The sequence below is a fragment of the Bactrocera neohumeralis genome, chromosome 2 (genome assembly GCF_024586455.1).
Source record: "Bactrocera neohumeralis isolate Rockhampton chromosome 2, APGP_CSIRO_Bneo_wtdbg2-racon-allhic-juicebox.fasta_v2, whole genome shotgun sequence".
Lineage (NCBI taxonomy): Eukaryota > Metazoa > Arthropoda > Insecta > Diptera > Tephritidae > Bactrocera > Bactrocera neohumeralis.
This window is the reverse complement of record NC_065919.1, coordinates 31,583,564-31,604,583: the sequence shown is the minus strand read 5'-3', so window position 1 is coordinate 31,604,583 and position 21,020 is coordinate 31,583,564. Positions and strand designations below refer to the sequence as shown.

General features: G+C 36.5%; 2 protein-coding genes across 6 annotated transcripts in view; both read left to right on the top strand.

Annotated features, from left to right (window-relative positions):
• Positions 1-21,020, top strand: part of LOC126763310 (homeobox protein prospero) — a 120,726-nt gene that overhangs the window by 34,984 nt on the left and 64,722 nt on the right. The window lies entirely within an intron of this gene.
• Positions 18,392-19,442, top strand: LOC126764395 (sodium/potassium-transporting ATPase subunit beta-1-like). The gene has a single exon (XM_050482093.1). It carries the CDS (start codon positions 18,422-18,424, stop codon positions 19,418-19,420), a length of 999 nt encoding a protein of 332 aa, XP_050338050.1. The 5' UTR covers positions 18,392-18,421; the 3' UTR covers positions 19,421-19,442.

The following is a 21,020-nucleotide window of genomic DNA, read 5'->3' as shown; positions in this document are numbered from 1 at the left end:
CAAAATCAACCGCAAACCCAGAATTTGCCGTTTATTTTTTGTAAATTATCCATATAATGTGTCCACAAAAACAAAAAAGTCGTGAGGAAAAACTGAAACTAATAGAACAAGCAATGGAAGCATGAGCTCAAAATTCTTATTTTTTTCATTGGTGTGCGTGTTATTTGACATTTTTGTTGCCACTTTGCTCACAGTTCGAATTGAAGTGCTAAATTGGCGTTTGCCTTGCTACTCAGTAGGCGTCTTCAAGCGCACACTTTTGATCGCCTTGAAATTCCCGTGCTGTCTGAGCTGAAGATATGAAGGACGCAGACAACAACGCTAAGAAAATCAACCCCCAAATCTTCTTTTAATTCTTCAGTCATAAACGGTGAAGTTCTTAAAATTTCATATTTACTTTTGCGCTTTTCTTGTGTTTACCTTCGAACCATTGAATTCTTTTGTGTGATGGCGAAAGGTTTGGGGTGGACTTCGGTGATAAGTAGATTGTACTGAATTTGGAAACTTGTTGAGAAAGTTTTCTTAAGTTGCTTGCGCCTTAAGGCTATTCATAAGGAAACCTTAAACCTGAATAATTAGGACATAAGAGCATATTTTGCGTAAATATTCTTAGAATGGTTATTTGCTTCAATTTTCGAATATCGTAGGTGTTAAGTGGGAAATAAATTTAGTTAAACAAGTGAAAATTCAAATAATTAGAGGAAATTCTCTTTTATTTGAAATTACGTTTTTTGAGTTGCAGCCTTTTAAACTGAGTTGCAGTTCAATCAATCGCTTTTCCCGAAAGTACATTTTTCAGATTGGCTGCAATTGAAACTCGAAGACAAATTATCTGATCGCTTTGAATTTTGGATTGCCCTTGTCCTGGATGGGATATCTTTTCTGTCGACCGCTACCAGTCTAGCTCCGATCCCAGATTGTTTAATATCACATCTAGCGCCACGATTGTCTCCGCAGTTTCCACCCATTTCCATTGGGTTCTGGGGATTTTTCCTTCAGGAATTCCCTCATCCAGCACACCAAGGATAATGCGGTTCCGCGCCACTAACGATTTATCGGGAGTCACGCTCTTTGTCTTCGGCTTAGCCTCTTCAGCTGACTTTTGTATCTTATATGACGCCGTTGGTGCTCTAAGCTTAAAGATGGGTTAAACCGCTTTCGTATAATCAGTAGATTCTTGTAAGCTCCTCATTGGTTGGCGGTTGCAGCTTCTTGCTTTTCAGCAGCAACACATTTGGCATCTCCCTGCTTAGCAGCCAAACTTTGGCTACAGGTTCTGGCTCCGGCTGCCTCTCCTGGAATTAGGTTTGCCTTCAACTCCCAATCTAGTGCAAACCCTTGCACTTAGACCAAGCTTCGCTCCTGACTTTGTGCTGGCTGTTTTCGAAATCGTTACATACGTTGCCCTCTTCTCTTAACAACTAATTCCGACTGGCTTTTCTACAGGAACTCCCAACTCCTTTAAATCTTTTTTGTTGTTTTTGTTCATTCATGTTTTTTTCTTCATTTTGTTAAAGGAGAGTATGTCCGCTTGCGCCTTGCCCCCGTTACACATGTACGGCCATGTTGTTACAAGTCGCATGACACCTTGATCCAGTCTTTTCTGTACCCCCAACCATAGTAAGATTCCCCATTTGAATACCGTGCTATTAGAGCAACATATATATATCCAGTAAGAAATCAGATCTTAGCTGCAACAGGGGCGAACTGTTACCAGCCCGTTCCTGCTTTTTTAACCAGTCGGCACCCTCGGAAAGGGTTCAGCGTCGGATTTTTGCAAACTCTTTTTATAGAAAAGGCGATTATGAAGGTTTTTATGAAAATCTCGTTCACGTTTTTGGTCTTCAATAAGTTCATGTGTAACACACATAGGCCTTACTTTTACCAAAATCTTTAGTTAAAGTTCTCAAAAAGGTGTTGAAGAATACTTTTAAGTAGATAATCCTGCATGTTGTATGACTTTTGACACACACCTTGGGCTATATTAGTTATGTACATATAGTAGTAGTTTTATTTTAAAAAATCCCAAGTATGGCCTAATGCAGCTTATGGAGAAGAATGGCTGTAGTACGTAAATAATTTTTCCCAAATTTATAGAATAATTACATATGTATGTGCACTTAAAATTCAAAATAACGTAATATCTATTTTAATGAGATTACATGAGAGAGGTAAAACTATATAAAATAGAAACTGCACATATTGAAACGAAATTTTAATTTCTGTTATAACTTTGTTATAGTATGTATGGATACGTTGCTTTAGAGGCGATATGTGCCCGCAGGGGTTGCTTTCATTACTTACACTCGTTATCTTATCTTTGTCCTGGATTCGTTGAAAATAAAATTAATAGATAATAGCACTGTATCTATACATATAGCTATTAATGTACGCAAGTTTGCACAAGTTAAGGAAATCGCATGATCCTGTTATGACAATATAAATTTACCATATTACAAAGTGATTTCCACTTCGGTGATAGTTACAAGTGCTTAAATAACAACGACGGAAAACTATTGATTTTTCGTATTGTTTATGCGATGAAGCTCACAATATCGATTCTATATAACTCAGTTGATAATATATTCTTTATCTACCCTTTCATTTTGCCATTATAAGGTACACACACTATATCAAATTGCTATCAAATGTGGCAATATACACCATAGTTCATAGAGGAGACTTGTATAATAACAAGTATATTTAATAATATTCAACTGGTAAAGCTGTACTGGCAAATCTATATTTAGGTAACTTATTTTTATTTTCCGTTAATAAATTTATTAAATCATTAAATTTTGTAAGCAAAAGAAGTAGAATTGAATAAATTCATATTTTTGAAACGCGACAGAAATATGAAATATGTATATACATATGTACATACATAGGTATTTCTGTATTTCGGATCAGCTGATGAAGGAAATCCAGCGGATTTTAGATTCGAAAGTCAAATTACTCTTCATTAAATCAATACTCAAATAAACCATTTTTTCTTAATGAATATCGAAATGCATATTGTAAAAACTACATGAACGAGTATCGTCGTTGTAAAATATACTCCGAAGAATCTATTTCTATAATTGTTTCTAATTATTTTTAACATTTTCTAAATTAAATATGAATAAATATTAAATAGTTATGTTAGTTTGATCTTATTAATGGTTCCTATGAAAACTAACTGGGGATTTAAAAGCTATATAAAGTTAAAATTAAGAGAAGAAAAATAATCTAAATTCTTTATAATAAAGGCTTTTACATCAAAACATCGTATTAATACGCGGTGACTTCTATTTATAATCACAATTTTTATACAAGTTAATTTATAATACATCTGCATATAAAATAAAAGATATTATAAAAAAAAGAACATTTCAACGGAGTTTGATCCTGCAGCATTTTAAATTTTTCTAGTGCCTAGTAGCAACCCCACTATAGCGCATGCCACGCACGCGCAGTCTTTTCCCCCTATTACGCTCATCAAGTATTAAGCAACGACAATGCAAACGAAAGACATCTGCCTCTTTTGCCTTGCAATGCCGTTGTAGCGAAGCTTTCCAGATGTCCTTTATCACAATTTTTTTTTAATTTTTCCTAAATAGGTGTGTATATGTATGTATGTGTATTTTTTCTTTGTTAAGGAAGTCGCATTGCCGAGGGATGAATACCATTTTCTGCAAGATAAGAACCCAACAACAGTCTAGAACTCACCCTACGATGATCTCCAATAGCGCACATTGCGCCAGGCGACGGTCTCTGCGGTTCAGCAAATATCGCTGATCGTCAGCGAGGAAAACAGGCTCAATTGTATATATTTTCTGCATGTCTGTGTGTACATCTATGTATGTATGTACATACATATATCCTTCCTGCAAGGATATGGTATGAGCTTCTTTGATAATTCGGCACGGCATGATAAGCAATAACCACCCTTAAACCCACACTCACATTCGTGAAACTTTATGCTCTAGCCGCATACGACAATAACGAGTACTTAATTACATTTGTACGGGAATACGTGTGCCGTTAAATATAAAGGCGAGACGATATTTTCTGTTAGGCAATGCAATGCAGAAAAACTTTGTTATGGCACGAGTCACGGTGATCTCTCCTTCTCCATTTATTCAGCTTCTTTATTTGCTCTCTATTCGTAGTTTTTTTATATAACTTCATTGTTGTTGTCTGATGGAAACGCCGATCGAGCTTCTTTCATCGTTTTGGAAACACATCTGGTGCATACAAAGCTTGAGAGCTATTCGGCCAGCCTACTTTGTGCCTGTGTTTGCGTACAGTTAGTACCAATAATCCGCATTCCCAAAGTACTTACATACATACATATGTACATAAGTATGTATGTATATCTTATGTTGCATTTATTTTAAGATCTCATCTTTTTGCTATAAACAATGTTTGAATATTTTATTCTACGTGGCTCTTGCATTAACGTTTATTTACGCAAAAATTCCTTTATAACAATCATAATATCTGTCAATATTAGGTATTTAATGTAACTTGATTATTACAAAATTCTGTAAACCCTTTACAGATATAAAAATATCTTTATTCTGACTTTTATCATTCTGTTTGTATGGACTATAGTAGTCCGATATGGGCAATATCTTGGGAGATTGTGATGTGGTTTGTGTGGCAACTACAGTCATCCAATCTAAACAATTCTTTCGGAGAATGCATCATATACTTAAACAATAATCCGTCCCAAATCTTGTGCAAATATCTCGTCAAATGAAAAACCTGTGATTCAGTTTGTATTACAGCTACATACCTACTAACATTTCAACCGGTATCGGTGATTCCGACAGTATATATACACAAACGGAAATACAAATGGCCTTGGCTAAATTGACTCCGCTCGTTATGCTGATCATTTATACATATACATATCTACATCGTGGTAAACTTAATATACCCTGTTCAGAGTATAAAAATTATACAATTATGAATGTAAAAATTTAAAATTATGCATATTCTAGGTCTATTTGTGCGATCCTCGAGATCTTGCTTGCAATCTACAACCAAATTGATTAACATTCGATTAGCTAACCCAGCTCGTAATTTTAAAATCTTAGCAGCCGTAATTGCAGTGTTTCCACTAGTTGCATCCTTGCATCCTTGAAATGTGTGCCTAAATCATCGTTTTTGGTTTACACTATTATATCCTCATATTCTTCATATTGAATATATGTATGTATACTCATTAAACATAGTGTTTGTTCCACTGTACGCATAGGTCATCTTCGTATATTACTGTTTAAGTTGCCAAAATTTGCGATTATGTTTTCATCCCCTTTCAGTTAAATCTTCAAAGCAATCGTATGTTGCAACAATACTGTTTTGTAGATATTTATGTTTGTTGTTTTTTTATACTTTTTATTTTTCCTTAGTCTTTACATTCTCCCCTCACCACATATGTACATAAACTCGTATGAGCGTTTCCTAATTTTAGAACCTCGCGCACCCTTCCTCAAAAGTTATTAACTTCAATACGGTATCCTTCATTTCCCTTTAGCACATTATCCTCCCTCCCAGTTATGCTGGCATAGAGGTTCTGTGCGATATATTCTGTCACCTATAGCCAATAGCTTGTTACTTATAGACTTCGACTGGAATCTCGATGCACATGCTTGTGCATATACTCACACACTTCTTTGTATGTGTGTATGTCCTTGTTGAGCTCATAAGTCTATAGCAGTGTCCATGAATTCAAATGCAGCTGCCGCTATAGTCTTTTTATGTGAGTTTGCCTGCACACACATTCACATACTTTATTATGCTGTGTACATATGAGCAGGATTGGTACTTCACAGTGGTTAGCAAGCTGGAATCTAGCAGGAAATATAAACAAATTCAATTTTTGTGTTATTTAATTCTTGTTCTTCATAAATACGTACAATATATTTAATTTCGAGTAATATCAGAACAATCGCGTAGGTTATTATTATAACAATAATAAATTTATAAATGTGATGTGAAATATTCTGATATTCATATGGATTGATGTGGAACTAAGGAAAACTATATTACATATAATTACAACACTACTTTATAAAAACAATGCCACTTCTCAAACATTGTTGAATGATACTGACCAGGATACACTATTTACGATATGTATGCACATTAATAGTGTTGAAAACTATTTAAATTCATTAAACTTATATTAGAATGTAGTTTCATTATTATTTTTGGCAACGTAAATATTTTAATCGTTCGAAATTTCTTATGAAGTCGGTGCATCGCCGCGCTGAAAGAACACGTACAGATGTATAGATGTACAGATTTGACACACAAACCGAACTGTCTTTGTTTAATTCAATAGCAACTTTGTTTACAAATAAAAATTTTAATCTCTCGATTTTGACTCTTATACAAGAAAGCATTTACACTTCACGCCCCTTAAGTATTAAACCCGCCATCAATAACCACAACGAGTCATAAACGACATACGAAAAACCATCAGCCTCAAGTGCCTCTTTTCCATTACGTCAATATAAACAATTCAACCAAAAATCATAACTTTTTATGAAACTTTACTTGCTCGCAAGACATGCCAATGGTGACTGAGTGGAAGTCTTGCCTTCGCCTTGGCGTTTCTTTGCGGTCGGTTTGTGGCGTCATTAACAGCAACCTCTCCTTAAGGAATAACATTTGCTGCAAAGAATGTCTCGCAACAGGAAACAAATCAAAGAATTCCATGGGCAGACAATGAAATTCCGATAGTTGCAAAACGGCAGGTAGAAAGAGCGAGCACGACAATAAAGAGCGAGAGTGAAGGTAATTGAAAAGTCGTTCACAAGATGAGTATATTTCACTCTGAATTCGCCGTAGCTTCCGCTAGAGAATTCAAGTTTCTCCCAGCTCTTCATACTGCTATTTAAGTTGTGACACGTTTACTACATTGCTGCATAACATCTTGTAAGTAGTTCTTTGGGTGTGTGTGCTCTCTGTAAGATACTTTGCTCACGCTACTTTGCTGACGTCCTAAGTTGACAGCGCTGCAAACGTTCGTATTGACGAGGCGCCGTCGCAGCCAACGCTAACGCCGAAGTCGTTGCTGGTGTGAGTTTTCTTGGGACGACGCAGAGCCATACACATACAAACGCTGCAAACATATGTATGTATATGCTTAAGTAGAATGGTGGTGGTTTCTGTAGATTTTGTTATTATTTAACTTCTTTATATACTTTCTTACATTTTCTTATTCGCTAGTTTCTTGAGCCAACAAAAATAATATAATACAGGAGAGCCATTTCCAATTGGACTCAACTACATCGACCAATAAGAAAAGCCCATATGTAAAGCTTTAAAAGAGAAGCATTTTCTAATTTGATAGTGATGAAGCTAATATGTACATTTGTAAATAGTATTTGTTTTAATTGTGTTGATGGCAGAACAGTGAGGCATTTAACAAATCAGTATGCTTGATTTGATTGCTTTGGTGCCTCTGGAGTTGTAGGCATTACTCAAGGATTTTTTGTTAATGGTATATGTACATATGTGTTTGTATACATAACTATGAACAAATGTATGTGTGTATATAAATTATGTGTTACATAGCTTTTCCGCAATAAACTCTTTAAACTTTTAATACAATTTCCCACACTGTGTGCAACATATACATACATATACATGTGCATTTTTTAATTTTAGGTTGCGAAATTTTTTATTGTTAGTTATAGGTTTGTTATACATACTACATACAATACATATGTAATATAACTTATCCGCTGCATTGAGTAGGTTATCTAAGCAAAAATGTATATTTCTATTACATACATATACTATTTTACACAAAATATGGTCTCAGTAGAAAATCGCATTGGCAGGAGGAACGCCAGGCGTTGAGGCTACTTTGTCAAACGGTGGGTGAAGGTGGTCAGCAGCCAAGTAGAGGTCAGACATTGATGATAAAAGAAAGGCAAAAAGTAACATAGAAAAATCGAAAAAGAGGAATAAAAGCAAAGAACACAAATATTTACTACACATAAAAATGCAAAATTTGAAGAATGGCAACGTACTCAAATTAGGCCATCAAAAAGATCATAAGACATATTCTTGAAGCGATCATTTTAACAAGATAGTTAAATGTAAATGGTCCTATCGCAGCCGCAGAATCAGCGTTACTCTTCAGAAGGCTAATGTTTCCAATTGTTTTAACTTTTATCATGTGTATAATTAGGTCAATAATAGGCAAATATTTGTCTCAATCCCTTAAATTTAGGCTTGGATTATTATATGTAGTGGCAATAACGTTTTTCCTTTATTTTAAATGGTATTTAATGTTCATATGTATACCATAGCCAGTCTTGTTTATTTATATACATATGTACATAATGTACATGCCTATATGCATGACTTTCCATTTATAATCCTTTGGAAAACATGCAAAAGTACCAGCTGTTAGATAACATACGATGATTTACTTAGCATGTTATTAGAATAATTATGTAAGTATTAGTTCAAATCCTCAGAGTTTTACATTCCAACAATAACAAGCATGACTACATACATAAGTATGTGTATCTACATGCTTTTAACTGTGTCTACACTTTAAATGCAGGAACTTCTAAACACTTGTAAAGTAATCCCAAGGCAGTTTCTTTTACTTTGTGTGATTTTCCAAAAGGAAAGTAGAACAAACTAACCAAAGGATACAACTTTAGTATCACGGAAATTGCAACATTGTCAAAGGAAGCAATGGCCATAATAAGTTTCCCCTAAATACATCTTATCTTGGTACCAACAAGACTCTTGAATCGCTTTTAGCAACATGCACACACTCTAAGTAATATACATACATATATACATACACATGACAGCTCATATGCACTTCACTTGGTCATCATCGTTAAAAACACACAAGTGAACAGGTAGATGTTTATGTTAGCGGAAAGAAGGACTTCACCGGGAATGGCGATCATTTGCCGGTACAAAGCACAAGCATCCACTTATCTGATGGTGATTGTAAATGTAAACATTTCAGTTACTTTGAAACGAAAAGCGCACACACTGGCCGGAAAGTCAAAGCCCGTCTCACACGTTTCGACGAAGAAAAGTATGTGGCTACCAATATACTCATCGACATACATTCATATGTATGTACGTGTTGGTACATACATACTTCAGCAGGAGTGAATTTCAGTCTCATTATAAGCCCATAGTAATGTTTGATTTATGCAACTTTCGCCTACGTAGTCTTACATACTTAATGTTCACCTATGTATGCAAATGTAATTTTGGGTGAATATGTAAGTCCTTACAACGAGCAAAGAAAAAAAGTATGCATACACAAGGTGAAGAGAATATCACACTTCCATACACATGTATACATATACAAGGCAATATACACATACTGATGTATATATGTAAGTACATCTTATCAGACACACAGCCAAATAACCTTATGAAATATACTGCATGCATAGACACCTTGTAGGATCTCTTTAAAGCGGAATTAATGCGCTTGGATGCAGCAGTTGGCTGTTCAATACAGCGTTTCCCTAAGTCATAATGATAATCTAAAATGCTGCTTTGAATATATTGAAAATTGCGAATACTCGCACGCGACTAATTCGATTCCTTCTGAGTTCAACTTAGTTTTAAGCTCCCACAATTTGTCTTTCGCACGTTTCATGAACCACTATCTTATTGTGTTCACAAAAGGTGCAATTGCAACGATTTGAAAATTGCATTAAAAGAGTACAATAAATATAGAGCATTGAAATCGATATGAAGGACGCCCGCATATAGCATACGTATTTCAAGTCCATTGGATCTTCAATCGAAACGTGTGTCTTCACTTGAGATGCAAATGCCGCATGCCACATTTTGACTCCGCTCGCCATATGTCTTCTCCCTACAAACCATCTACAGACGATCATCACAATGTGCCCATTGTCTATTTGTTCATTGGCAATGTGCAAAAGTAGGCATATCACATGTCCTCCGCGAATATGAACAAGGCTTTGCAGAAGGTATCTCTAGAGCAACATATGTACATACATATATACTCGTAAGTGGTACATGCCATACATATGTACATGTGCGATTGTGCATCGCCGGCTGGCTTTCTACTTGCCACAGCGCGCTGGCGCTGCTGCCGCATCTATTGTTTGCCAAATCGTTTAAATGTGATTTTTTAACATCTGATCCAATTGACGGAAATGCATCTTTAACCTCTTGCCAACGCACCCGATTGACTGTCTGCCTTGATAGCTCGTACAATAAGCAACTTGGTGAAGATACAGTTGTTTCTGCGCTGTTTGTATTGATTTCGCAACGAGCGCCCAAATAAAGGAGCATTATAATTCTAACACCGTCATCTGCTGTCTTTGATGTTTGTATTGTTTGGCGCAATAAGGAGTGCCACCAGTGCAATTCCTGCTGTTGTCTAACTCATCGTTGGAAATGCAGCGGAGATGCTCTTTCAGGTGTGAATACTTGAGGTCTACGATACGCGCTGCGGGTTAACTGTGCCTATTTGTTGTTCTTTGGGTGTATGTGTGTAAGGAAGCAAGTTGCCTGCTGACGTGTATTCGCATTAAGCATTTATATTGTTATTTGCTAATAGAAATTTGTTACATAAAAGAACAGTTAGTGGTGTGGAAGCACCTATTTTTAGCGGTAATTGAGATTGAATTATCAAACGTGTATTTAATACTTAGTATGTAACTGTATGTGCAGTGAGCGCATCATGCCTCCATAATAATTGTTGGAATCAATAAACTAACCTCAAGGATTTGCATTGAACATTGCTACAAATATACTTGTAATCAATCATTTACTTGTTCCTGGTTACTAAAAGCGGTTGCAATCAATCTCAACACACAAAGCTAGTTTCATTGCGTTAAATTAAGAAAAGCTTTCAACATTTTTAATCTACAGAGATTCTCTATTGACACCTTCTTCATCTTGCAACTATGAGAGAAGGAGGGACGTAAAAGTCAATGAATTATTTGTGGGGAAAAGCATTTAAGGCGCTCTAAAGCGTTTCCAACAACATTTGTCATAATGATCAGGCGAAATGAATTATTTCGCTACAAAAACAAAGAGGCAGTGCACAATATGCGTACAAATATTTGAATGTAACGGAATAAGGACAGTAAATGGAAAAGTAGAAGCGTACGAAGACTAAGGAAGAAAATGAAACCGGCAAATGAAACGTTGCATGGTGCTTTTAATCAATCCTCTTGTTGCTGCAATACTTACATAAAATTCACAATTTATTATCAAACACTTGCTGCAGGCCAACAGCAATGACTGTGCAACGCTTGTTACACAAAAAGCTATAAGGCCTACTACAATCCCATTTCGTTATTTTCGTTCGGCAAATGACAGCTCGAGAGCGGTACGGCTTGAAGACTTTGCCACCAATTGGTGGTCGAATAACAAATCAGAAAACGACAAGAAAAAGCATGGGAAGGTATGAAGAAAGACCAAAGTTAAATGGAAAACAAAAAAAATGTTAACTTCGGTAGTACCGAAGTTCCAATACTCTTCATAAATGCAAACGATTCCTTCGAAAAAAACTTGATTTTGATCGGTCAGTGGGTATGGCAACTACATATATTCTACTATATAGTGCTCCGATCTGAACAATTTCTTTGGAGAATGCACCGTTAACCCAACACTTCTTGCTGAGAAAAGGAAAAATCAGGGACAGTTTCGTGGCAAACTTAATATACCCTGTTCCGGGTATAATAATCGAATGAATAAAAGTTTATAAAGAGTTAACAGCAATATTTACGTAGTTATACCCTAAACAGGGTATATTAAGTTTGCGACAAAGTCTGTAACACCCAGAAGGAAGCGTCGGAGACCCTATAAAGTATATATATACATGAACAGTATGTTGAGCTGAGTCGATTTAGCTATGTCCGTCCGTCTGTCCGTCCGTCTGTCTGTATATATGTATACGAACTAGTCCCTCAGTTTTTAAGATATCGTTTTGAAATTTTGCAAACGTCATTTTCTCTTCAAGAAGCTACTCATTTGTCGGAACTGTCGATATCGGACCACTACAACATATAGCTGTAATACAAACCGAACGATCGGAATCAAGTTCTTGTATGGAAAACTTTTGTATTTGACGTGGTATCTTCACGAAATTTGACATGGATTACTGCTTAAGGTAATGACATAATCTTCGAAAAAATTGTGCAGATCGAATTACTATAGCATATAGCTTCAATACAAACTGGACACATAGTTACTAAAAGAAATGCACCTGTGAAGGGTATATCAGCTTCGGTGCAGCTGAAGTTAACTTTTTTTCTTGCTATTAATTAACTTTACCGCAATAAAACAAGCAACAGAAAAGGAATGAGAAGAAATCAGTTCAGAGTTCAGTATCTAGTACAATGATTAAAAAGTTACATATTTAATTTCTCAGATTTTACATTTCAGGTGATACATTTAGATGAGATAAAATATTTTTTCGAAGCACATACCTCGTTACTTATACCTTGTTGTTGCTGTGAAGGTTGACAATGTTGCTCAAAACTTAACACTATTGAACCTAAAATAATGAAGAATTAATTTCTATTTGCCAAAATATGCAAAGCGGTGCCAGCTTAGAGGAAAATTTGCACGTGTGAGCAATATTGTTTTTCTAAAAGATGAACTCATGGAACAATAGAAGGCATTAGGCTTATCCAAATAGGGATGAATGAACCATCGGGTACCTGTAAAGTTGTTATGAAAGGAAAAACAAGTGTATGCATGGCACACCGATTAAATTGGTTTTCTTTTTTGAATGGGTTTGAGGTCCAATCCTGTCGCATTCATAAGTATCAAGTGTGCGAAAGGGAATGAGTGATATACATATGTACTCGTAAAATGGTTCTATGACTACATTGCAATTGTGTCAACATTGCTTGCACTATTGTGTCACCATTAGTTATGCGCAGTTTCTTTGTAGAAAAATTTGCATTTTTTATTGTATTTGTAATTTCTGCCGATCGTTTGTAGCTAATATTTTGTTTCAATGCTCTTTAATGCATATTCATATGTATGTATGTATGTATGTATGTAAGTACATACATATTTAGAAATGTGTCGGGGTTTCATTGCTTAAAATTATTTTTTTGATCTATAACTGTTAGTTTGGTATAATTTGTGCTCTTACGATTTATAGTCATATATGTACATACATAAGTACAAAGTGAGCCGCTTTCGGTCTTAACTATGTAGATAACCACTTTTTCAACATAGCAAACAAATTTGCGATGGTGTGGAGCAAACGCAAAACTATAAACTTTAGTTACGAAATTAGCGACACTTGCAGCTTATTTAGCCGAATTTACATATGTTAAGGAAAGTGAGGTACATCCTAATGGTTCGCAAAAAGCATCGGATGTAAATACAAGGTCCAGAAACGGATTTATATTTGCAAAGCACGCGATATCAACAATATGCCGAAAACTCTGTCAATAAAATAGTAACACAAGACACAAAAAGAATGTTCTTATTGTTTCCAATAATGGAAAATTTTGCTTTTGTGCGTGCGTTCGAATCGATAATGTGCTGCCAGCATTAGATGCAAAACGAGTTCAAGGGATTTACACTCACAACGGATGGATTTTACGCACTTTTGTCACACATGTGCGAAATTTAAGGACAGAAATGTTTCGCTGAATGATAAGCATGATCAGCAGTTTTAGGAGTTGCAATAGAAATACTCACCCGTGTTATTATGGTTAATGAAAAGTTGAAAAATATCTCAAGTGTTTTCTGTATTCTATAAGCTGACGATCAGAAGACAATTCTGTGGAGATCGCATTCCACAACAAAGAATTTTCGCACGCAAATGGTGTTTGTCTTCATTCGACGCTTTGTTACTTTCACTTTTCCATTGACAGTCCTATTGTTCCTGCCACTTGCGGGTTGCCAAGATTTAAAGGGTTGTGCTGCCATCGCGATAGGAAATTGCGGTTTCCCATTCGCTTTGATAGCTGAAGATTCCATCTGCTTTGAAGAGAAGCGCGACCCGAAGTCGTATATCAATTATGAATTGTTTCCCCAAAATCAACGTGAATTTATCTTGTGTTAATTTTTCCGTACTCTCATAAAAGTATTCCTAGCAAAATTTCCAAGCGAATTTTGTAAAATGACTTCTGCGGAGGAGAGCTCGAAGTTGGATGCATTAGTGTGGTTTTGAATGTGTGGTTTAGAGTTGAACAAACAATTGCTCAGCTTGTAGTTTCTGCATTACTTATTATTATCTGTGGATGCAGCTGAAAATTTCGCTCCTGCTGTTACTTTGTACACTTTTGGCATAAACCTATTGAAAGGTGTTAAAATACTTGCAGACATTGCAGCAGTTTTTTTCTAACTTTCCTAATGGAAGAACGTTTGTTCAATAAGTATATGAGTTTTCACCTTTCAACACCAAGAAAGTATAAAGACTGTTTTTCTTGTTGGCGTTATCATTTTACTGAGAGTGAGTTCTCATTTCAAAACTTTTGGAAACGGTGCTGATATGTCAGTCATTAGTAAGAACTTAACACGGACCTCTTTTGGTTATGTAAACGTCGCTGATATATTTAAATTTTCGCCAAGATTGGTGCATACCCTACACCCCACCCATACAAGAACTTAATTTTTATCGTTCAGTTTGTGGAACAGTTATATACTATAGTAGTCCGATATCGCAATTCCAACAAATGGGCGGATTCTTAAGGAGAAGTGTGCGAATATCTGAACAACTGAGGGGTTAGTTCGTGTAAATTCAGCAGATGTAGTTACTGACATCAACTAAGCTTCATGGAAACTTAATACACCGTATACAGTATAGGGTATAAAATTCACAAATTTAATGAACTAAAACTAACCAAGGCATCTTTTTAAGCAAAAAAAAATTAGAATCGACCCGCCATATCAGGACCAAATTCGGTATGAGGTACAAGTATATTTGACCATGCAACTCATTCTTATCAACATTTGGAATCAGAACAGACTATAAAACATACAAACAAAAACTCATGAATATTCGTAATGGCATGGAGTTGATAGCGGTCAGTTTCGTATGAGCATGTCAACATCCCGAAAGAACCAAATCAAAGTACAGCGACATGTTGAACGATGCACAGACTTTGGACGCAGCAATGTATTCAGGAATGAATAAAGGCGCATTTAATGTTCAAGCCATGGTACGAGAACACATGTATTCAAATACCATACTCATTTCTTGTTGCACTAAAGTCGGTGTACCATTCGATTCCTCAAACCTAAATTGGGAGGCTGATATTGGAATGAGTGGATTGCTATGAGTAATTGGTAGTCAAGATTTTATGCGCTTTTAATGTTTCTTAGTTACATTGTAGTATATGTCAAGTTTGAGAATAATATCGCCTCTAGTATTACAACAATATCAACATATTACACTTACCATAGGTCCACCCAAAGGAGGTATAACTCTGACCAGTTCAATATTGTAATGGTTCTACAAAAGTTTGCTAAATTCAAACCGCTATAAATGGACAATTTGAAATATAATTTTTTAATTTTTAACCGTGCCCGAATCAGTTCGGGAGTACTGTAACAGAAGTGTTTGGCATGAGCACTGTGCATAAAATGCAGCAAATGTGGTATGAGTACATATTCGCAAGTGTTTATGGTTTTGGGGATGCATCGCCAACCAAAGAGAAGCGCATAAGCAATGCCAAAAATGCATTTTAGGAGCACTTATGTACATACCGCATGCAAGCTGCCCCCACCGTGCGCCAATACTGGACGTGAGTGAGTGTACGTAAAAAAACTTGGAGAAAACAAAGCATGAGCAAAAATACTTACTAGTATTACAAATGTTTTCTTTGGGGTTGCAATTGCATTTATATGTGTACAGCACAACAGCTAAACAAACATACGTATGCAGTTTATGTCTCGCAGCGCGCAAAATTTGAGGGCCCCAAGTACATAACGCATACAGGCAAGTTTCAACATGAGACTGCAATGCACTGCATTGCAAGCCTACTGCTTGGGTTTTTACATAGATTTCGGGTAGACCGACAGTCCAACAAAGTTTGCATCGACCAAACGCAATCAAAGCCAAAAGTGCAACGCCACGCCAACACAAAATGGCCGCTGCTGCCACCTATTCTGAACGGTTCTACTCAGCGACATTTAGCCAAACTGCCTTTGGTTGCATGTGACGGCCCAAGCCACAGCGCAGCAATTTATGAATCGATCGCGTCTTCCACGCCACTCATTGGCCACTGGATGAGCTTGCGAAATTGCAAATAATGAACTTTCCGTGGCGGTTTTGTTTGCACTGAATGCAATTCAGGATTTTCATTTTCATTTTCATTTTTCTTGCATTCTTGTTAGCAATGCAGCAGCAAAGCATACACGTACGTTTAAGTCAACAGTCTAAAAGTCGTGATCGGCGCAGCGACCGGCACTCACTAATACCGGTCGAACGAATAAGCACAAAAGTAGATATTTATTATCCTCGCATCCTTGCGTATAAACACACATGTAGAAATGGCTGGCTGCAGGTTGGTATGTGCTGCGAAAAGCAATGGGTAAAAAGTGAAAATCAAATTTCAAATGCTGAGTCGCTTCGAGGATTGGGCTTCAATTGAAATTGGCCGGCGCAACAAAGCAGACGTATGTTGGACGTAAATTGCAATTGCCTTGGGTTGCCCTCATGAGCTGGCGTTCGCATCCCGGCCTCTGCATATATGGAAACAAAGTGGTGTAGCCACCGCGAAGTTTGCATTTCACGAGATGCAATTCGGTGCAGCAGCCAACTTTTCAATTAGAAAGATACGCTGCACTTATTCAGTACAATGATTTTTGCGTCCCCCTTCCGTTCCTTTCCGCCTGCCATAAGTACAGTCATCGGCATCGTCGTTGGTGCAGCGGTAAATATTGCATGATGTGCACATATTTCCGCTTGTTAGGCATATTTCTACAATTTTTGTGAGTTGCCATGCGTTTTTTTGCATTTTTTCGTTCTTCCTAATCTTTGGTAATAAGAGCGCATTATCTGCGCTCTGCCAAGTGCATTTGAGTTGTGGGCTGTGATAAGTTTGGCAAACAGCTCCCGTCTCCCGCTTACAGCTTGACGACTCATGATCTGCGTGCCTGCGTCTCCGAACAGTGCAAAACACATCCACCGCAATCTATTTTGCATTCGTCGCATCTATGCAACACGGCACTTTCTGCTGCGTCTGATTTGTGGGTAACCTCGCAAAGTCGAATTTTAATTTATTTGCAACATTATGCACTTTTCGTAGGCTTACAACCATCACTAGCGCAGCAGGCAATTGTAATTATTTCAAGTGCTGCAGCACAATACGGTAACGTAGGCTGTGAATTGTTCGGCAGGCGTAAAATCAAAAAATACAAAAGCGGAATTGGAAACTAAAAACGATTTAATGCACTAGGAATTCATATTCTTGCTCACACACACTCCCACATACATGTAGATAGTGAAACAAATATGTACATTGTTTGCACACATAAGAAAGAATTTTCCTTATTAGCACTACGTACATATGTACATATATTCCCATGTCTATGAAGTTTTGCCGTTAGCTTTTTCGCACCGATAAACCACAATGGAAATCGGCAAGGCTTGAAAAACTGCTGTGACAGAATTCAGTCTGGACTCATTACTATTTGGGATTAAGTAAGTATTTTCGTCAATCGATCAATATTAGTGTCATCAAACGAACTTTCAGCATATTCGGAGGCGTGATGAAAAAATTTATGTCTATCAAATTTGCGGAATCGCTGAAGAGTTACGTTTATACTATAATAACCGAAGACACTCTCCACCGATCACGTTAAAATGTCGAACATACTCGACAAAAGGGTTCAACATGGTTGGCGCTTTGAACCTATCTCAATTTTTTGATGTGACCAATACCAAATTCGGTTCTTGGTTTAACAAAAATATGACTACCGAGATGTTTCAACCGCAGTCTTGCAACAGCTGGACAACGGAGCACAAAGAGCTCTTTGACAAATTGCGTTCGACAGATTTTTGCCTTACCGCATGAATGTCTATTGGAGAATGTCTAATAAGAACTCCTAAACTTCGCTAAGAACAAGTATGTAATTTAGTTAATCTTCTCCGTTCTAAGTAGTTGTTGAACAGAGCTTGAGGATCCCCAGCTCGTTCGCAATGCGGTACAATTTGGACAAGGAGACAGTGGTGAAAAAGGAGCCGATCTTACTGGAGCTTATTTTACTAAACCGCAGTAACGTAACCAGCAACACTCAACTTTGATTTGTAGAATCTGTACTATACAATTATATAAGGATGTTGTCATAATGCTGCATTTTGGGTCTAATTTCCTTTTTCCTAAATCTGACAGATGTATTGAACATTTTTCCGAACAAAGTAAATACGTTTTAGCAATCAAATGTTCTTCAATATTTTTAAAATAAATAAGTTATGTTTGAGAACGCTGGAACGTATGTGCTCGTTAAACGATTTCGACGCGAAAATGCTGAAAACGCTTTAGCTCTGATAAGTGGGTCAAAACAAAAAGTCAGCAGCGTTAAGAAACAACCTCCGCAGCGTCCCAATAAACCTGAAAAGGAAAACGAGGAAAGCAGGAAGAAAACGAAAGAAGCAGTCAAGAAACAAGATGTGCAATCGCATAATAAAACAGTCAGTGATACACCGTTTATAAGGGGAGTGACCTATTGGATAGAAACAATATTGTACTATGCAATATTTTATGCGGGATTATCCATCTTTTTTTACATTTGCTTTACGATATATAAACTAACGTTGCCAGAGGGTGCTCCGCGAGCATCGAAATTGCAGCCTTCCTTAGTTTACTACCCCAACTATGAATCCTATTATCTTAACCGTATATCTTGGAATGCTTACGAGAAGAAGGACGTCGAACTTATTGTTACCAATATAAATACCTTTCTTGAAAAATTTGGTACGCGTCGCGAGTTCGGTAATTGCAGTGTGAATGATTCTTATGGTTACAAGACTCGTAATCCGTGTGTATTCCTGAAAGTTAACCGAATCGCGGGCTTTCAAGTGGATCCCATTGAAAATGCTCAGGAACTGCAAAGCAGAGAACGCGTTTTAAAAAAAGTCATTGACAGTCTTTCTCCAGACAAACGTAAGGGACGTCTATGGATATCATGCAAATCGAATTCTTGGGTTAATATCGAATATTTTCCTCAATCACGTTCAATACCCATGGAGCAAATAAACACCCAGCAACAACACGCGTATAAGACATATAATGGTTCCTCTTACTCTCAGGGTAATTACGACCATATTGTAACGATACAAATTATAAATATACCACAAGACCAGCTTTTCAATGTTAATTGCAAGATGTTTGCGAAAAATATTGAGAATGATGACAACAATAATCCGTGGATAGGTGGTGTCAGTTTCGACATGATTTTATTGACAGATTAGCATATAATAAAAACATTGGGAATCGCGGATATTTTGTGCATTTTTCTTTCCCGATTTGTTTTTAAAAAAGTTTTAAAGCTCTGTACATATCCATTTGAGAGGATTCCGCCTAGCTACACAGATATTTGGCAGAGATTCTCAAACTGACCTACTGTTCAGAGAACTAATGAAATTTTAGATGTTGTCGGTAGTTTATGTTTATGATTAACTCTATAGTATAGATACATAGATAGATTCTATGCCTTTAAACCTAGCGTACTTATATATTAAATGAATATTAAAATATTTAATATTTTTTGTCACAGTGTAGATTGTATCCGCTCAGTTCAATCAGTTTATCTTTAAACGCGTTTTCCTTAAAATCGCATGTACCAAAGTTGTTTTCGAAGACAAATCATCCGATCGCCTTGACTGTTTTCTGCTTATTTTGTATACATTGCCCATTAACTTTTTCGATTCTATGAAAAGTGTAGTTTCGGCGGACGAAAAATCATTTAATTTTAAGCAAATTCTCCCTTTTGGTTTTCAAAGTCTGACATTTTGTTAAATTTAAATATTTTTGTTTTTCACCACACATCGTGTGTCATTGTATAGAAAATGCCCAATTAATAACTTTTTTAAGTTTTTTGTGTCTAACATGGGGAGGTTGCATCACTGTAGCAGTTTAGGACTTCATGTTTAGTAACGTGAAAAATAGAGAAATAATCAGAAAATTTTCACCCGTCTTTTTCTCCGTAAGAAGTTCTAATATGAAACGAGATGAGATATCTTCACAAAATTTCCCATACAACGGTACTGTTAACTAAACTACTAAAAGTGCGATCAATCACCAAATATGCCAGAGACTAAAAATTTTGCATCCGAGATAATATGAGAGGGGTTTATAGGAGCCGGAGTAAAAATTGGACGATGGCCGTGGCCATCACTTTCGAGTGAAATCACATACCTCGGTACCCGCCTGACCAATTTTGACTAAATTTAGTCCCTGGTATTCTTTTCACATTCCTATGTCACCGTCACCGAAAATGGGCGAAATCAGAGTACAACCATACTTACTTCTCACATAGCACAATTTTAAATTCCATTTGATTCTCTTACTTTCCAGCACATATGTATGTACATACATCAAGAAGCAATTAATATAACGGGACAAAACTTTGCACGAATAATTGCTTTAGAGTATGCCACCTTATGACCAAAAATTTACCAAATCCAACCAAAACTATTCAATGAATATGTTGACCCCACTATTTTCAGTTAACTTTTGACCGATAATATCGGCATCGGCCTTTTCTAACAATAGTATCTCTGTTTCTAAAAACTTGGTTGAATCGGGTTAATTTTTCCCTGCGCCCCCATATACCTAATATAAAGATTTTCGAACTTCCTGGTGATTTTATATATGTGGTATAAAACCGGCTAATATATGAGTTTTTTCAATGAAAATGCCATGTTAATGGCATGTGGTATTGGCAAATTAGATAAACTAAAGTCGATACTTAATATAAAGGTTTGCCAGCACCTGAAGGAATTTCGCGGTCTATGATCTTTGCAAGTTGCAAGAGTGTAAAATGTTCGGTTACACCCGAACCTAGCCCTT

Bases quoted from the DNA above. Each gene is read 5' to 3' on its own strand.
- LOC126764395 (XM_050482093.1), top strand. From the start codon at position 18,422: ATGTTTGAGAACGCTGGAACGTATGTGCTCGTTAAACGATTTCGACGC.